We start from the raw sequence: 18,105 nt of genomic DNA, 5'->3' as shown, positions 1-18,105 counted from the left end.
TTGGTTCGGCTCAAACACAGACTGGCACCCCTTTTGTGGAGTCTTGTCCGGTTCGAACTGGTCAAACCAGCCCAGTTCTGTTCAAACCAGGTTTGAATAGAACTGGTTCCGCACACCCCTAGTGCAAAACATTCAACTCTGGCCGAAGCTTCACACAGGCCTAGTAAACAATTAGTCAAAGAACCACACTTATGGTTGATGGTGGCAGGCACTCGTCCCTGGGCTTTACAGTGAAGAACACTGTATTATGGAGAAGTCAAGATAGTTACTACATGAAATAAAATTGCATAGTAGAAATAGTTAAAAGTAAAATGTGGCTGATAGTAATAGACTCAAGCTTCTCTGATTCTTCTCAATATACTTTTCCTTTTCTTGGAGCTGTAATTGTTTCTGGGATTGCAAGCTGGAGAGTAAAATAAACCACTTCATTTGTAGGATTCTGCATTATCTAGTTTCCTCTCCAGCACATGTTAATACCTCAAACATGGCTGCTATTGTTGTGCCCATTTTTAATACATTGTATTGCTCAGTACATAGGCAAACATCATTTTTTTCCAATGTAATTAGCAGCTTTTATTAGCATTACCAACATCAATAAATGGTTGATAGTTTAGAACAAGATTCTTCTATCAAGCTGGTTTACAACAACAAAACCTGATTATTTTGTAAAAGATCATTTGAGATTGTCTTTTGCTATATCTGTAATCCTGGATCAGGTATAATCATGTTTAAAGTGTGTTGGATATGGTCAAGCTGTCTCAGTTATTTTGATAGGATAACTTGTTTCATTTTCTGCAGCATTCTTCTGGATTTTCTACAGTGAAAATAGACTGCCAAATTTGGTCTTAAATTAGGACTGCAGGATTTAACTTAATTTGATCTGAATAAAATATTCCAACTCAAGTGATATTTTTAATATTTGTCTCATACTAACTTTGTGCAACATGTTAAAAAAAATTACCAGACCTATTGTCTGTTTTAAAATTTCAGTTCATATATTTCATTCAGTCTCTGAAACAATGGCTAGTCAGTGAGTGTAAAGTTTTTTTTTTTCCATACCCTGTTTCTAGTGTCTTGGCATCATTTTTATTATGTCTGCAGTGTAAATGTAGATGAAATACTGCTTCAAATTCCTCTTCCATTGTAACAGAATCCATATTTGAGCTTTTTTCTTAAAGAAAAAGCAATAACCCTAATAAAAATTCCTAGCTAGGGAATTTTCCATGTTGTACTATTAAGCCATTAGTCCAAGTATAGGTGAGAGTTTGTCATCATCTCTTACAATGATTCCTAATGTCTAAAGAATATTTTCAGTGACTTGTTATTTATCTAAAGGGAAGATGTTAGACTCATGCATGAAAGCAGAAAAATGCTGTCTTGTTAAATTTTTATATATGTTAGGGATTTATAATTTAGGGCTTAGCTAAAGATAAATAACAAATAGCAGTTGCCTTCACTAGTGACTAAACATGGCTAAAGAAAGTAAAACATCTGTATGTTATCTATACAAGGAATGCTGATGCCTATAATTGGTCAGTGTTTGACCTGTATATTTTTCTGTCCTGATAACTCTATCAGTTCAAAGCTAATTCTGTGTTTTCTATGAAATCTTTTCAGTGGTGTTATCAGGGAGAGTGCGTTCCTTTTGGCACTTGGCCCCAGAGCATAGATGGGGGTTGGGGTCCCTGGTCAATATGGGGAGAGTGCAGCAGGACCTGCGGGGGAGGAGTCTCATCATCCATAAGACACTGTGACAGTCCAGCGTAAGTAGCTAAAGTAAGCCAGAGCCAGCAAAAAAGGCATATTTGGAAATGTTTCAAAGTATGGTTTCACATGTTATCTATAAAAGTGTTTCAGTACTGTGCCAATGTTTGTCTTCAAACTAGCAGACAGGACCAGCTATCCAGGGGAAGCTTGGTAGACTTATGTTCACATTATTAAATATATACATTAAGCACACATTATATAGATTTGATGCATAATACTTCGCAAGTAATTTCTGTTTCATAAACCTCCCTTTTAAATCCCACTTTAGCCAACTTTAAATATATTTATTGTGTTCATATACCAAAGAATTACTTTTGCAAGTGTATTTTTTAAAATAAATAAATAAATAACTATTCCAAGGTTTCTTATGCTTTGTTCCAATTAAAAATTAAAGTCACTTCTACAGATTCCACATATCTAATGCTACAGCTAAAATTTTCTCAAACTGTGCTACTATGCACAGATTGGCTCTCCCTTTTTTTCTGGTCAGCCATTTAAATCCTTACTGCTCACATGATCTGCAAGTTCTTCACATCTTTCTTTTTTCATTGGTGTTACAGGAAAGAGAGTCCCTTATTGTGTTGCCACTCATTTGCAAATTATTAGGCCCTTTTTTTGTCTGAAACTGATCCAACTGCATTCCTTAAGGGATCTTCACTGTGAGGACACTGCAAAGACTTCTTTGCTCCCATACTAGATGCAATAAGTATCGAATGATAGCTGCTGTTTCAGATTATCTTATGAGCATTGCAGCCACTATGGAGGCCATTTTAAATGTTGTAAATCACATGTGGACATACTTACCTAGGAAAAGCTTGAAGATAGGAAAGAAATGAGAGCTGTAATTACCGCAGCCCCCACCCACAAAGTATACAATGCAGTTATGAAAGCATCAAAAAGTACATGTATTCAGACAGGACTTGTGAATTCTGAAATTGAAAATTTGAAAAAATAGTTTGAGAATAGTGCAATTTCAACCATACTTTAACAATTATCTCTGATGGTGCTCAATGAGATGGATGTTTCATGCCTACTTTATCAGCTGCCTTCTTCACAAATCTCTGTATAGTAAGTATTATAAATCCAGGACAAATCTCATCCTTGCAGTCAAGTACAAAAACAATTGCACCACAGTTGACAATCATTTTTGTAGCATTTCTGTGTAGGAAATGGTTTATAGATTGCCTCATTTGAATCTGGCCCAGCCTAAACCATTGGGCTTTTTATCAGCCTGTTGTCTCTCAGCATCCTCTCATTAGCATGGATAAAACTGGAAACTCAACAGCTGGGTCTGGGTGGGAGTTGCCTTCTTGAGCAAACAGCCATACTGGACGTATAATCTCAATGTAGTCTTTCACACTGTCTTATTCCCATATTGCTGCCTTTCTATCTCTTGGCTTTTCATACAGTTTCTCTTTTTTGCTGCCCCCAAACAATCTTAATTTGCACCTACCTTTTGCTTCTTCATGCCCATTCACTATCTTCTTTAGCTTCTTCCCTGGGTTTTCTTTGCCCTCTCTAAAGCTCAAGTCAAAGAGCAGCATGTAACAATTTTACTCCTATAGTTAGTTGATACAACATTTTTTTCTTCTTGCACACAATTTGTTCCAACTGTTCTCAGGTAGCACTCACATAGATAAACTTACATTGTAAGCTGGCTGATCATGGATACAGCCAACAGCAATTCCTGTGATTGCAATTACTGGGGAAAGTGCTGCTGCAATATGACCAAAAAACCTAATATCTTTCTCCACTTGAGCACTTGCCTATGCTTGTGTGGATATTACACTAATATTGTGTGAATACACTTAGGTCACAATAACAGCTATAACTTCTGGCCTCAAGGGAAGAAGTGGCACACCTCAAGGAAAAGGAAATTGGGGAAAGAGGCAGCAAGAAACAAGGGGTAAATCAGGATTTGGAGAGGTAGAAATCTTCTTAGGTTAAGATCCTATCAGGGAAAACAAAGGAAGAGAGGCAGATAAGCTCCTGATGATGGAAATCATGGTTAGGAACAGTAATTCTAAGGAGGAACGCAAGCCCTGTATGGGCTTTCACCTGTGTCAGCAGAATATTTGGGCTTTATCCAGTCAAATATTCTTAAATAGATTGTGTTGCCTACACACTGGTGCCCAGGTGACTATATGCACTGACAAATGGCTCAGTTACTTATTGCTTACATGCTGATCTACAGCCAATGTATAGGTTCCATCATTTTTTGTCTTGTAAATGTCCATCCAGTGGTTCCATACTGGAAAATAGGAAACTGTCTTAAATCCATCTCTTGGTCCATCTAGCTCAGGTTTGTCTGTACTGATTGGCAATGGCTCCCCTAGGTTTAAGGAAGTTTACTTCAACCCGACCTAGAGATGCCAGGGATTAAACGCTGATGCTTTACCACTGTAGTAGAGTTCCATCTTTGGCCAGTGTCTAAATGGGAGTCAAACTGGCAAACCCATTTATGCTACTGAGCTTATTGAAAAAGAATGGGATATAAATGTTTGATTATGAATGGAAAAATCATTTTGAAGAAGGAAGGAAAGAGCAGAATACATGATAAACCTGAGAGAATCCTGGATAGTCACAGTCTGCAACCTAAGTCAAGATTGCAACTTCCCCCTGAGGCTAGGAAGGAGGTCTCCCCCCCCCCACTTTTATGAGGATTATTTACCATATTGTAGTCTTTTCAGACCTAATATTATGCTAATCTTCCATACTGAACTTTTCATCCTACCCAGTAACTGCTTATTTGTCCACATATAGGCAGACTAGAAGGGCAACAGAGAGGATGTGTATTCTCCAAATCTCTGGCATCAAGAATTGCAATTCTTAAGTGTGTCCTGAGACTCCCCAAGAATAATTTCTGTAATATCTTGAAAAAGATAGTCTGTTACAAATCAGAGGCAGGGCTTTTGTGCATTCTGGCAACAGCGATGTCAGACTGTAGGAGTCCATGAAGAACATACAATAACCTGAGGCAATTTATCTGAATTCTAGGAAGAACAAGCCAGTTCTGCTTTACATTCAGCTTTTTTATTATTGTATTACTTGAAATCAACAAAAAGGTTCTCTAAGTATTTACATAGTAGAAGGAATGATAAGATGGTTCCCTGCCCCAAATGATCTCACAATCTAAAAAAGAAACACAGAGAAATACCAGAAACAGTCACATGCAGGGACACTATCCTTAGATGAATCAAGACAGTTAGAAGTTTGCCCTGTTCCCAAGTTTAGGTATGTACTGGGACATTTATAATTATCCATCATTTTTGTCTTGTTAATGTCCAGTAATAACAAATTCTGCTCTTACCCCCTGCTTTTTCTATGCCTTGCACTACTCCCCTGAAATTCCCCTACATAATCTCTTACATAAATCCCTTCAATAGAAGTTTGGCCGTTCAGCCCTCCTCTGTAGTGTGGAGGATTTAAATCTCTGCTTTTTTAAATGGCATGGCTTTTTAAAGCAGCTGCTCTTCATCTCATTGATGAACTTTGTTGGACTGGACATTCCTTTCTAATCTTCACCACTGCAGAGTCCTCAGACACTCACTCTTCAGAGTATTCTCACTGGTTTCAGTAAATGCACTCTAGTACAATTTGTTTCATCATCAGTTGCTAACATAACAGTTCAAAACTGTCTCCCCAATACCAGCATTAACAGCTACTGGGAATGTAGATATTATATGTTAAAGCATGCCACTGTTTTTATACAGTACATTCTATTTGTATAAATTTTTTTAAAGTCTTCATTAAAAGAAGCAGGCTTCATTTTAGCAAGAGGGTTTCCTTGTCTCTTCTGTCGGAAGAAAACTATTCTATGTGTTCATGAACAATTCCCCTCATTTGTGCCAACTGTTTAGCATCTCATAAAATAAAACAAAAAATCACCTATGCACATTGTACTCTGTGCACAATGTTCAATTCTTTGGATTTTAGTCATTTTTATTTAACAATGCACATACCCAGCCACACCTGAGTAGTTTGAAATTCCATCTGCTTAACTCTCCCCCTCAATGAAATTAATTGTGCTTAATAGTACTTATCTTTGGCTGCCCTTTAGAAAAAATGGAATAATTACTGAATATCTGTTTACTCAATTTGTATATTCCATTATTTTATAAAACAATGTTCAGAAGATGGGTATAATTACTATGTTAGCTTATCACATTCAGTGTTTTCATATAACACTACAGAGCTTGGACTAGGCATTTGTGCACCTTAGGCAAGGTTTGAAAATTATGCCCCCAATGGAAGTATGAAGTACACAATGTTACCCCTCAAAACTGGTTCCTGGGAACTTGCACTGGTTCCCAACTTCTGCCGGAGATTCTCCACCCAGTTTGTCACTGACATTTGAATTTGAGCAGAGAATCTCAGGTGGAAGTTGGGAATCAGAGGTTGACTGGTTCAGATGAAAGACCCATGAAGAGCATGCTCTATGGTGTTTGCTTTTGAGCAGTTGTGTGAACCAACCTTATATATAACAGAGTCCTACAATTGCTTCCTGCCATAAACAACATATTTATAACTTCCTTGAGAAGCAATCGGATCATGCATACATTCCAGGCTGTAGGATTAATGAATTACAGTTGAGAGGAGAGTGGGATTCTTGTTTCACACTGCAACTATGTCAATTCACCATTTATAATGATTCGGGTAATCCTTCCTCCCCAAATTACCAAATATCCATGCAGTACTGTCCACTGAAAAGCTTTGTTCCTTCATTTTAATGTCTGTGACCTGAAGCATCACAAAACATATGCCACAGAGGGGGGATATTAAAAATACGTTTATAGAAGATTGGCATCTGTTGTGCCCCTCTGCATGCTCTGCCCTAGGTGGCTGCCTTGCTCACCCATCCCTTGTTCCAGCTCTGTAACCCAGTTTGTGACATTTTTAAAAAAAGATGATGGTTTAACATTTTTTTAAAAACCTACTTTCGATGTTCCCAAGGGCTTATAGTAGCCTAACAAGATTCTTGAGCATGTAATATGACAAACTGTTTGAAATGTCTCTCCATTTCAAAAGTCATTGCCATTAGAACTGGGTGCTGCTATTAGTGCAAGGCTCCCTTGAGCGTGCAGATCTAGTTGCACAATTCTTTGGAACCTGGACAGTTACCTGCTTGAATTATAGCCACAAAATTAAAATTTCACATTTTAAAAATTAGTTAAATTTTAATTGGATTGTTTAAAATTAGTATTTAATTACTAATACATTATAAAATACATTGTAAAAATAAAGCAGCACAAAGAAACTGTTTTCAGTTTCTTCAGTTTATTAAAGTTTTTCTGTTACTAAAGACAAGTAAATTGTTTCATGGACTTCAGCTGTAAAAGCATAGGATCCTTAAAAATGAAATCTTGTGTTCAGATTTAGATTGAGTTGAGAACCAGACACTCAACTTCCAGAGAACATCAACTTTCTCATGGAAAAAAACATTTTCTCCTACAAGTGTAATAATCATATGCTACTACTGAAACTTTCTGCACCAGCAAAGAAGTGCTTAGGCTTAGAAGTAATAACTTACTAGTGAAACACTGCAAATTGTTATTCTGTGTCACTGATGTAGAATTTCACTGGTGCTTCCTATAGATTTGCCAGCATAAATGTTTAGAACCTGAATGCTAATTCAGTACATCAGAATAATACACATTTGCAGATTATTTTGTTTGATTTTGGTAGACACGAAAACATGAATAAATAGAAGAAATAGTATATTATAATCATTTTTTATAAAACTTAATGTTATAATTTATCATTTTAAAAAATACATTTTGCCAATTCAGTTATTATGTAAATATTAAGTTTTAAATATGTATGTCTATGTTGGAACAGAATTATTGGGTGGGGGGTAGAACTTCCAAGATATCAATTCTTCATTGTTGCCTACTTTCTATGTATAAATTCATATAATTTATCATTTTTCCCCAGACCTTCAGGCGGAGGAAAATACTGTCTTGGAGAAAGGAAACGATATCGTTCCTGTAATACTGATGTGAGTAAATAAAAACTGAAGGGAAATCTGACCCAACAATCTCCATATTTTTCCACAATATTCAAGCAGGTTTTTCCAGAAATAATTCTCTTAATTTTGTATTAATGTAGAAATAGAAAAAGCACTGACAAATCTGAGGCCTTCCAATATTTACTACCAATGTTACAAGACCAGAGTACAAGCACTACAGAGGGACTAGACATTTGTTCAAGGAACTAGGGAAGGCAAAAAAAAATGCTTAGATGTTCTGTGATCTTCCATTCTGTCTACTTGTGGGATAGCGGGTGAACTTGACACTCTATATCTTGGTACTCCACATTTTAAATTCATCTGAAGCATTTTGCCTGCATCAACTTTCAGCTTGAAAAACTCTCTGTGAATCTGATTAAGCACGGGAAGAGTCTGTTAATCACACCTATGGTGTTGCAGTTATTATTTGTGAAAAATTATTTCTCTGCTACCAGAGTATCAGTGGGGTACTTTTCTGGGTGTTTTGCATCTTACAACTTGACCCACTAAGTGATATGAAGAAACTTTTAGAGACCCACTGTGACCTGTTTATGAAGCACTTCAAGGATAAAATTTACCTTATCTGCCTCAACTTGGATACCCCAAATTTTGCAGTTCAGTCAAGGGATGTGTCCTGATTTATGGGATGAATTTCAGTCGTTGCAGCCTACGAATATGGACAAGAAGCTTGGAGGAGTGCAGCACTGCACTCAATCCTTGCTCATCTAGTAGAAGGGGATTTACTGGCTTGGAACAAGAAGTAATAAATGCCTCTTCACAAGGAGGGGTAGTCCCTAAAAGAAGCAATTGTAAGACCACTCCTGAAGAGAGCCTTGTTGGGCCCTGAAGATTGTAATAACTGTCAGCTGTTCATGAACAACCCCACTCTTGAGCAAGGTACTTGTGAATGATTGCCGTGTGACTCCAAGCACGCTTGGATTATACTGGTTATCTGGATTCATTTCAGTTTGGTTCCAATTCTAGTTTTGATAAAGAAACTGCCTTAGTCACCCTGGTGACTATGGTGGGAGAAGGACTGGAGGAGTGTGACCTTGATAATTCTCTTCAATCTCTCAGTGGCCTTTAATACCATCAACTAATGGTATCTTTTTGGATAGACTGTCTGAGTTGGGAATTGGGGACTCAATGTTTCAGTCATCCCATTTCTACCTGGACAGTAATTCCAGAAGGTGGTGCTGAGAGACTATTGCTTGACCCTGTGGCAACTATATTATAGGATCCTGCAGGGTTCCATTTTGTCCCCATGCTCTTTAACATCTACATAAAACTGCTGAGTCAGGTCATTGGGGTTTTGGAGTGGGATGTCATCAATATGCTGATGACACCCTACTCTTTCTCTCTTTTACATCTGATTCAGGTGAGGCAGTGGAAGTTCTAAATCGGTGTTTGGGGTCAATAATGGACTGGATGAGGATCAGTAATCTGAAGTTCATTGCTGACAAGATGGAGGTACTGTTGGAGGGTGGATTGTTTTGCCCAGGGAGGTAATATTAAACCTGTTATGGATGGTGTGGCACTTCCCCCCAAAGGATCAAGTTTGCAGTTTGGGGATGCTTATAGTTTCAGTTTTATTAGTGGAAGCCCAGGTGGCATCAGTGATGCTGAGTGCCTTTCACCAGCTGAGGTTGGTGTGCCAGTTGTGGCCCTTCCTGGACATAGATAGCTTGGCCACAGCTAACCATGTTCTAGTAACCTTGAGGTTGGATAACTGCAATGTATTATATGTGGGACTGCCTTTGAAGACTTCAGAAACTACAGTTAGTCCAAAATACAGCTGCCAGTATGCTAACTGAGACTGAACACAGGCGCACATGCTGCAAACACTTAGAGGACTGTACTGGCTCCTAGTCTGTTCTCAAGTACAATTCAAATTGCTTGTTCTTATTTTTAAAGCCCTACACAGCTTGAGGCCTATGTACCTGAAGGAATGTCTAATCCCATATCAAGTTGCCTGTGTTCTGAGATCAGTTTTGGAGGTGGTTATCCAAGTGCCCCTGCCATCTGACATGTAGCAGATGACAACTCGGAAGAGGGCCTTCTTAGTGGTGTTGCCCACTTATGAAATTCTCTCCAGAGATGCTCAGCTAGGCCTACTTTGATGTTTTTATGGTGCCAGGCAAAGACCTTTTTGATTTTCTACAGGCATTTTAACATTTATAGAGTTTATCATCTATCGAGTTCAACACGAGTTTTCGTGTCATCGTTTTACTGACATATATCTTTCTGAAATTTTAGAAGTACAGCTTTTCTGAGATAGAGTTAACTTTTAAGAAAAAGACAAAAGCCTGTCTTTCCTATGTCCCAAATTGTACATAACTTTGGGTAACCAAGCTTTGTTTGTTTATTTAAACCATTTGTAACCTGCCTGTCTGCCAAGATGCTCAAGCAGAATTTACATAAACAAACATGCATGAGCAATAAAACTATCCATAAAACAGCTCATGTCTACAGGAGAAAAAATAAAAGTAAACACAGTTTTTGAAAAGGGTGGTGGTGGTACAGGAGATGTTTAAAAGACATTAATATTAAATGCCTGGGAAAATTAAAAAAACACAGCTAGAAAACTTTGGAGATGGGATTAGGTGGACAATTTAAAGTCAAAAACCCCAAAACTACTGGGGCCACACTGAAACCTTTTAAAAATGTCATTTATTTATGTTTACCTCCCTTCTTCCAAGGGAGCTCAGAGCAGCATACATAGCTCTTCTCCCCTCCCCATCCTGTGAAGTAGGTTATGCTGAGAGATTTATACTGGTTCCAAGATCACTCACTGAGCTTCATGACTGAGCCAGGAGGAAAAATTTGTTTCTCCAGTTCTAGTCTGATACTCTGACCACTTCACCATACTGACTTTCATACACAGGGTCTCTGCCAATCTAACCCTCATAATGAATCAGCAGGGCTCCCTCAGCAGATCTTAATGGATAAATAGCCTCTTATAGGGAGATGCACTCACTAAGATGCACCAGATCCACTAATTTTCTTTTGGACACAACTCATAGTTTTTTATTTATTTCTGTCCTTCCTGGTTTAACATTATTTTTTGTAAGTAAACATTGCTCTGATATTTCAGTATATTCTGACTGCAATCTCCAAAGTTTTGTGTTTCCATTTCTAAACTTTGAATACAGGCCATAGACATTAGCAACACTGTCATTCCATTCTCTACTGTTGTAAGGAGGGATGTAGCTATAATTGAGTGGATGGATTCATAGAACCCGGGGCCCCCAGCTCCTGAGGGCCCCTCAGCTCCACACCTCCCTATTTTCTTCATTATCTCCCTCACTCCAGGAGGCCACTGGGAGAGGGGCAAACATAGGCCCTCTCTCCCCTAGCTATGCCTCTGGTTGTAAGTAAAAATGAGAGGAGACAAAAGCTTTTTTTTCTTTTCAGTTTATGCTTTTTAAGATTTTAATGTATTTACTATTTTCCCTTATTCAAAATATGTTAATAATTGGGGGTGTTTTTTTTTAACTGCATCTCATTTTTAATGTGTACTTCATATTAGTGAAATACTATGAAAAAGATATAGAAATGTTCTGGCATTTTGCAGTTTAAACAGTGCTGTAATCATGATTACAACTGAAGTCATTAGTTGTAAAGTTATTAATTTGAGTTTATGAAACTCAAAGTTGCTGATACATTCATTTTCAGGATTTATGATGGACTTTATTACTCATCACACTTTGAAGGGAAGGACATTGGATTAATGTGTGTATTGAAAGGCCACAGGTTTTGTGTGCTTGTCATTATTTACATGAAAAATGTGTTGCTTACTCCCACTTTTCTGTAGGGTTTTGTTTTGTGTCAGCATTTATTCTTCCTTTTCTAATTTAAAAAGTATTACTCCCTAAAGTTCTTATTATTCATAAACAAAAATCCTCTTTGGCTGCATTTTTACTTCAAAGACAAGCTACAGTATTTCCCCCCTTCTCTCTGACCCTTGTCATCTTTTAGAATCAGCATAGACAAGTTATAGTAGACACAATCTTTCAGAGCATTATTTGGCCTTTTGAAGTATAACATGTTTGCTAAAGTTAAATTGAGAGTGGGATGGTCAGAATAAATATAATCCATGAAACAAAAAATATTGGCAGCAACCAGCAACAATAGATATTCCTCTTATTGTGTGGAAACTCATATTTGAATAGTTCTGTGTGCTTGAATGGCTGGCCATCAATGAATTCAAAGCTGCACTTATGCAACAAAAAAAAGTTGCGCTATTGTAAGAAGATTGCATAGCTGCACTAAATCATCAGGATTTTTGGAATTGTACTCTTATGCAAAAGTTCCCTGCAAATGATGAGGTGTGCCACAGTTTACATACCTTCTTTACATTAGTGCAACACTAGTTTGGAATGCAAGCTATTCTGGAATACAACTGGCTAGTGCAAAGAACCATCCTTTCCCTTCAAGTGGGGAGATCCCATCAACCATGTGTGCCTCAAAGGTGGAGAGAATGTGTGTCTCCTTCCTTTTTTACTGCTACCATAAGAACAGCTAACAGATTTTCATTAGCTTTGATCTTTTCTTCTCTCAAAAAATAAATAAATGGCACTATAGAAGTTGACATTTTATATCAGGGTCCCCCCACCCATTTATTATTCTTAAAACAAACAAAATGGTTTGTTGACATTTTCCCCATTTTGTATGGCATATCAAAGATCTTTTGAGTGGTACCTTGTGTGCGCAGCTAAATTGTCACATTCAACAGCCACAACTTTTGTCTGTTTTGTTTAGGTGAATGTCTATAGTTCATGAAACAAGCAAGCTTTGTGGTTTCAGAATCAGGCTTTGTGATTCTTTGTGGGAATTGGCTGTCTTGGCACCATCCATGATGTTGATGGCAGCTGCCTCAGATTCCAGCATCTCAATTTCTGTTGCCTCTTAGATTGCTTTGGCAGAATTGTCAGTTCACTCTTGAGAACACTGCTGCATGTCAGCAAGTGTAAATCTGAGGGGCCAGCAGTCTATGATTGACACAGACATTCTTGACACCAATGCTGGTTACAGTATAAGGTATCAAATCCTTCTTGGAATTCTTTCACTCTCAGTTGTACATTCAAAGTACAAATTTAGTGTCAAATTGGATGTGCAACTAATCATGCTCAGAGGGTGAGTTTGTGGAGACCTTTCAACTGGCTGCAAAGAACCAATTTTCACTTAGTTGAGATCACTCAGGCTTGACCAGCACTGGGATAGATGTTTCACAAATTGTAATGACAATGGTTCCACAAGAGCCTTCAGAGATAAACACCATGCTGTGACTGGGAGGTAACTTCCACATGCTTGGTTTTGGGACTTCACTGTAGATTGCTAAGCATTGTCACTGATTTTTTGCTTCCTCACATTCTGCATAGAAGGTGGAACTCAGGAGATTATCTTTTGGCTATGAATGGCACTATAGATGTTGATCACATTGTATGAGACACATCTGACCAAAACCTTGGCTCCCATATATACAGAGAAGAGGTAAACCTCTTATAGCTCCAGTGTTGCTACGATCAGCTTGGACCAAGGATGTCACGCCTGTTCCAATTTTACTAACTTACTCCTGTCACTATGATTCCCTCAAGACCAGTCTCATTCCCAGCGTATCTTGTGGCAGCAATAACTTCAACAGCTTTGGTGGTTGCTATATCATTGTCCACAGGACCTCCAATATTCTCAGTACAGACAGTAGTCCCATCTACTCTGGTATCTTTGGCAGATTCTTACCTTTGCTACTGAACAGCCCAGCACTGATAATTGTTTTACCTGGGAATCAGATATGGCTTCTTTGGAATCATAATAATCCATTCTGCTTTTAGAGCCACCTCCAGATCAGCTGCTTGGAGAATGCAAGACCTCTTTTCCATCAGAGGACCTAAAATTATACAATGATCAATTATCTGGATTGCAAAATTTCTACACTTACAATTTCAACCACCTAAACCACAAATTTATGATCCTTTGTACAGTTTTGTGAACTCAGAAATGTTGGCACTAGTGACCCTTCTTAGTCCAGTGTCCACACTGTTAAAAAGGCAAGCAAGATGCCTTCATTCATTCCTCTGCCATCGAAGAAGCTTGAGCAGACTATAGCTTGTAGTAAATTGGTAGCGTTTATCCTAAGCTGTTACCACATTTGCTCTGAAGTGTGATTGTTACCACACTTTGTGCCTTTGCTTTGACTTAAGTGGGGGAAATTAATGAAAATTGAGTGCAAATGTGCATACAGCCATGTTTTAAAATATAAGCTATCCAGAAAGCTGACCATGGGTAACACCAATGTTAGGGAGCAATGGAGTCAAGCAGGGGCGGAGCCACCATTGGGTGAACGGGTTCAAAAAACCCGGGCTGCCACCAATCAGGGGCTGCGAGCACGGCCCCAAACACACCACCCATGTCTGACATCAGACATGGGGGCATTATTTCCGTCCCAAACCGGGCCGCGTGGCCCCGTTTGGAGCTGAAATCGGCCCGTGCTGCATTGGCAGTGCAGCCGGAATGACTTTCCCTGCCTTAAAGGCAGGGAGAACCACTCCTGGTCTCGCTGCCAATGCAGCGGGGCCGATTGATCTTCCTCCCAAATGGGGTCGCGTGGCTCTGTTTAGGAGAGAGATTGGCCTGCACTGAATTGGCTGCACAGCCGGAAAGGCTCTCCCTCCTTTAAGGCAGAGATAGTTGCTCCAGCCCATGCTGCCCAATCTCCCTTCCAAACGGGGCCGCGCAGCCCTGTTTGAAAAGAAGACCATGTCCCCCGCGTCTGATGTCAGATGCGGGAGCGTGGCTAGCCGGACCCCTGCATCTGACATCAGATGTAGGGGGCCGTGGCGGCGGCCACACATGGGCCACTGCCAGCCTCCCTACGCTCCTGGAGTCAAGACAGGTTTATTGGAAAGCAGAGGCTAAGTTTACTGAAGCACAATAATTTACAAGACAAAGCAGTAGATTATAGTCTTAGAGTCTGAAGCAGAAGACCTGGCTGCAGGATGCTTGTCCTTAAGAGTACAGGCTTGATAGGATCTTAGCACAGAGGGGTAAGGGAAAGAGATAAGGGATGAAAGACAAGGAGAAAAGGAAAGAGTTACAATCATATACCTACTCTAGGAGCCGGAGAGCAAGATCACAAAGTTGATGTCCTTCTCTGGAAGGAGGTGAAAGCCTTTTGTTGCAGGGAAGGGAATGAAGTTAGTGAGACTTCTGGCACAAGGAGAAAGCATTGTGCCTTAAACTACTAGTTGCCAGAGTCCACTAAGTAGGGGTACACCAAGGTATCCCAGCGAACTGGGGAGCAATTGCAAATCATCCTGTACAAGAGAAGGGATGGTTCTCTATAGTGCACATGTACTGAGAGAGAGAGAGCTATAACGCTACAGCATACAGAACCAGAAGTTTCTTTGGAGCAGCATGCCTGAAAGGAAGGGGGAAGGGAAGCAGTGCACACTAGGTGTTAAATGCAAGGTTCTTCTGCGTGGTCTCTGTCCTTCACACAATTACGGCTTTGCGTTCCAGTGAAGGCAAGATCGGGAATTTTTCCAAGTTTTCTTATCCCCCATAAACCCTGCACCCTTCTGCCTAGTACCACATGGTCAACTTTCATCACCTCAGTTTTTCATCATTTGCCAGAGAAGTAAACTTCTCTGGCTGGTCAGTGGACTCCTCTTTCCTTTTTTTAAAAAAAAGTTTTCTTTTCCTCTCCTTCATTATATTTGGTTTATTTATTTTTCTTCCTCCTTTAGTATATAAAGTTCTCTTCTGCCTGTTCTGTTTGCATTTTACTTTTCTTCTATGGAGCTCCCAACCACCTTTTTATTCCCTCTTCTGAGGGAGTGGGCCATTCCCCTGCAGGGCAGTTTATGGCTGACAGACCTTCTTCTTTTAAAAGTTGTTACAGCTGCAAAGCCAAGAGGCGAGTCTCACGATCAGTGAGACCCACCTTAAGAGGGTCTGTGGGGAGAACAAGCTTAGCCCGCTCTCCCCGCAAACAATCACAATTGCAACCCTGGGTGGCTGGATCAGCTGCCCACATGACTGCCGGCTCCATCACATTGCCACAGGGGCTGCAGGGATGGGGGGCCATGTACCCCCTGGAAGTTCCAGGATGCCCCCTGCAAGTGTGCGGGGCATCCTGGAGAGACCCCCAAGCCTGGGAGGCTGCTTGCAGCCTCCCGGCTGGGGGTCTCCTCATATATTGCTGTGGTGCGGGGCCATGCCACGCCACGGCAATACACAATCAAGAAGACGAGGTTAATGGAGCTCTCGCTTTGGGAGGTTTGCTGCCAGGAGCCATGCGGCTCCCGTTGCATCACACAATCGGCAAAAAGTGGGCTAGGCTCCCTTAGCCTGCTTTTTGCTGATCATGAGAATTGCCTCCAAGTTTCTGTCCTCAGATGGGCGCCACTTATGTTCTGCTTAGGAGAAACTTACCTTGTTCAGACCTGTGCCCATTGTCAGCACTCTACTAGACAAGCATGCCAGAATAGAGCCACCAGGCTCCATACAAATCTGTGGGGAAAGGCACTCCTATTGTAGACTACTATAGACACTGCTAATAGTGATTTTCTGCCAAAAATTCCTCACTTTGACTATGGAGACTCCAGGCCTGGAAACAAGGGCCTCTCAGGTTTTCCCCAGGATCTCCTTTGTAGCCACCAATTCATCCTGCAACTCTGACAGCTACAATGACTTTGCCAATTCTGGCTCTCTCGGAACCAGCTAAGACAGACCCTATTCTCAAGGGGCACTCTTCCTCATCAGCAAGTTCCCTGCTGCCAGCGCAGAAACCAAAGAAAAATAAGTGTCCCCTCTCTTAGGAGCCTGACCCATCCACCTCTTAGGAGGTGGCCCATCGACCTCCCCACTCAGGCTGCAGCGAGCCAGGACCCAAATACACTACTACCAATGCCTCTCCTACCCTAGTGCCACAACCTCCGCTGGTCCTGGGGTTGAAACTGAGGAAAGCACTTCAAAAATCCAAACATTGGCTACCGATGATGCCTTTTATTGAGCAGGGGGAGAGTAACTGGCCCTATCCACCCCCAGCACAGTACTTCCAGTGACTGTTGCTGGTGTCTGTCTTGTGTTTTTTAGATTGTGAGCCCTTTGGGGACAGGGAGCCATCTTATTTATTTATTATTTCTCTATGTAAACCGCCTAGAGCCATTTTTGGAAAGGCGGTATAGAAATTGAATTAATAATAATAATAATAATGCCCCCAGTGAGGCATTACCATGGCGTGGTTGTGGGGCTTGTGTGCTCTGAGGAAGGTGAGAGCTATGCCAGAGGTCCAACCATACTGGACAGGTCTCACCAGAGGAGCCAGACAAAGAGTGCCTCTCCCATCAACAATATGGTGAGACGTAACTTTAATAAATCTATACCGGATCGGTCATCGCCCGGGTCAACAAGGACCGCGCCAGGTGCTATAGTCCCTGGACATCTGGTGGCAAGTGGGCAACAGGACTCAGGATCTTCAGTTGAGCAACCAGGGCTGGAGACAGCAAAGTTACTGGAAGAAACGTCGCTTAACCGAAAAAAATATACGAAAAATGCCAACAAGGAAATAATGATCTGCTATTACAAGTCTAGTCCAACTAGAAGAGGTTATTTAAAAAGAATGTACCAAATTTGGAAAGAGAAGCATCCAGATACAGAAATAACAGAACAAAGGCTAGCAGACCAGAGAAGATTCATAATAAAAAATAAAGTATTCACAGGAGTTGAGCTGGAAGAACTGCAAAGAGCAACACAGGCTCAAGATATGGAAGAAGAATTTCCACCAACTGAAGAAGTTGCTCAGGCGCAGGTGGAGGAGGTGTCGGAAATCGAGGATGCCACTGTTACTGAACTGTTTCAAAATCAAAACCAGGCAACCGCCCCTTTGCCTTTACCTCAAAAACCCAAATGCCATTTAACAGAAAAGCAACAAGAACTAAAGCAAAAAAATAACTGAGCACATGAACCAAACAACCACCAGAGTTCGACTTCCAGCTCTAAAAACAGTTGCCAAAAAACAACTTGCTCGGGCATTAAAAGATGTCAATGCTGCACTTGTAGAAATAACAACCAATAATTTGCAAGAAACAAACCAACTAATGTACAGTGCAGCAACAATAACAACACAAGAGCTCGGATATAAGATCAGTGGACCTGTCAAAAAAGAAAGCAGTACATCACCTAAATGGAAGATTAGATTAGAAAATAAAATCTCCAGGCTTAGATCAGATGCTAGTAAATTGAAAGAGATGAAAGACAAGAAGCTGAAGAATGAAAACACCCAACAGTATCTGATCCAAAAATACCACCTAGATTCAAGGAAAATTAGA

The 18,105-nt window shown here is 40.3% G+C and overlaps 1 protein-coding gene across 7 annotated transcripts in view; it reads left to right on the top strand.

The window, feature by feature from the left end:
* ADAMTS6 (ADAM metallopeptidase with thrombospondin type 1 motif 6) overlaps positions 1–18,105 on the top strand; it is a 307,359-nt gene that overhangs the window by 201,484 nt on the left and 87,770 nt on the right. For all 7 annotated transcript variants that reach the window (XM_053298693.1, XM_053298688.1, XM_053298689.1 and 4 more), the window contains 2 exons: positions 1,618–1,763; positions 7,702–7,765. In XM_053298693.1, the coding sequence (XP_053154668.1) occupies positions 1,618–1,763; positions 7,702–7,765 (210 nt within the window). The remainder of the gene's footprint in view (positions 1–1,617; positions 1,764–7,701; positions 7,766–18,105) is intronic.

This window comes from Hemicordylus capensis, chromosome 2 (assembly GCF_027244095.1).
Source record: "Hemicordylus capensis ecotype Gifberg chromosome 2, rHemCap1.1.pri, whole genome shotgun sequence".
In the NCBI taxonomy this organism is placed as follows: Eukaryota; Metazoa; Chordata; class Lepidosauria; order Squamata; family Cordylidae; genus Hemicordylus; species Hemicordylus capensis.
The sequence above is the reverse complement of the archived record's forward strand: the minus strand, read 5'-3'. Positions and strand labels throughout refer to the sequence as shown.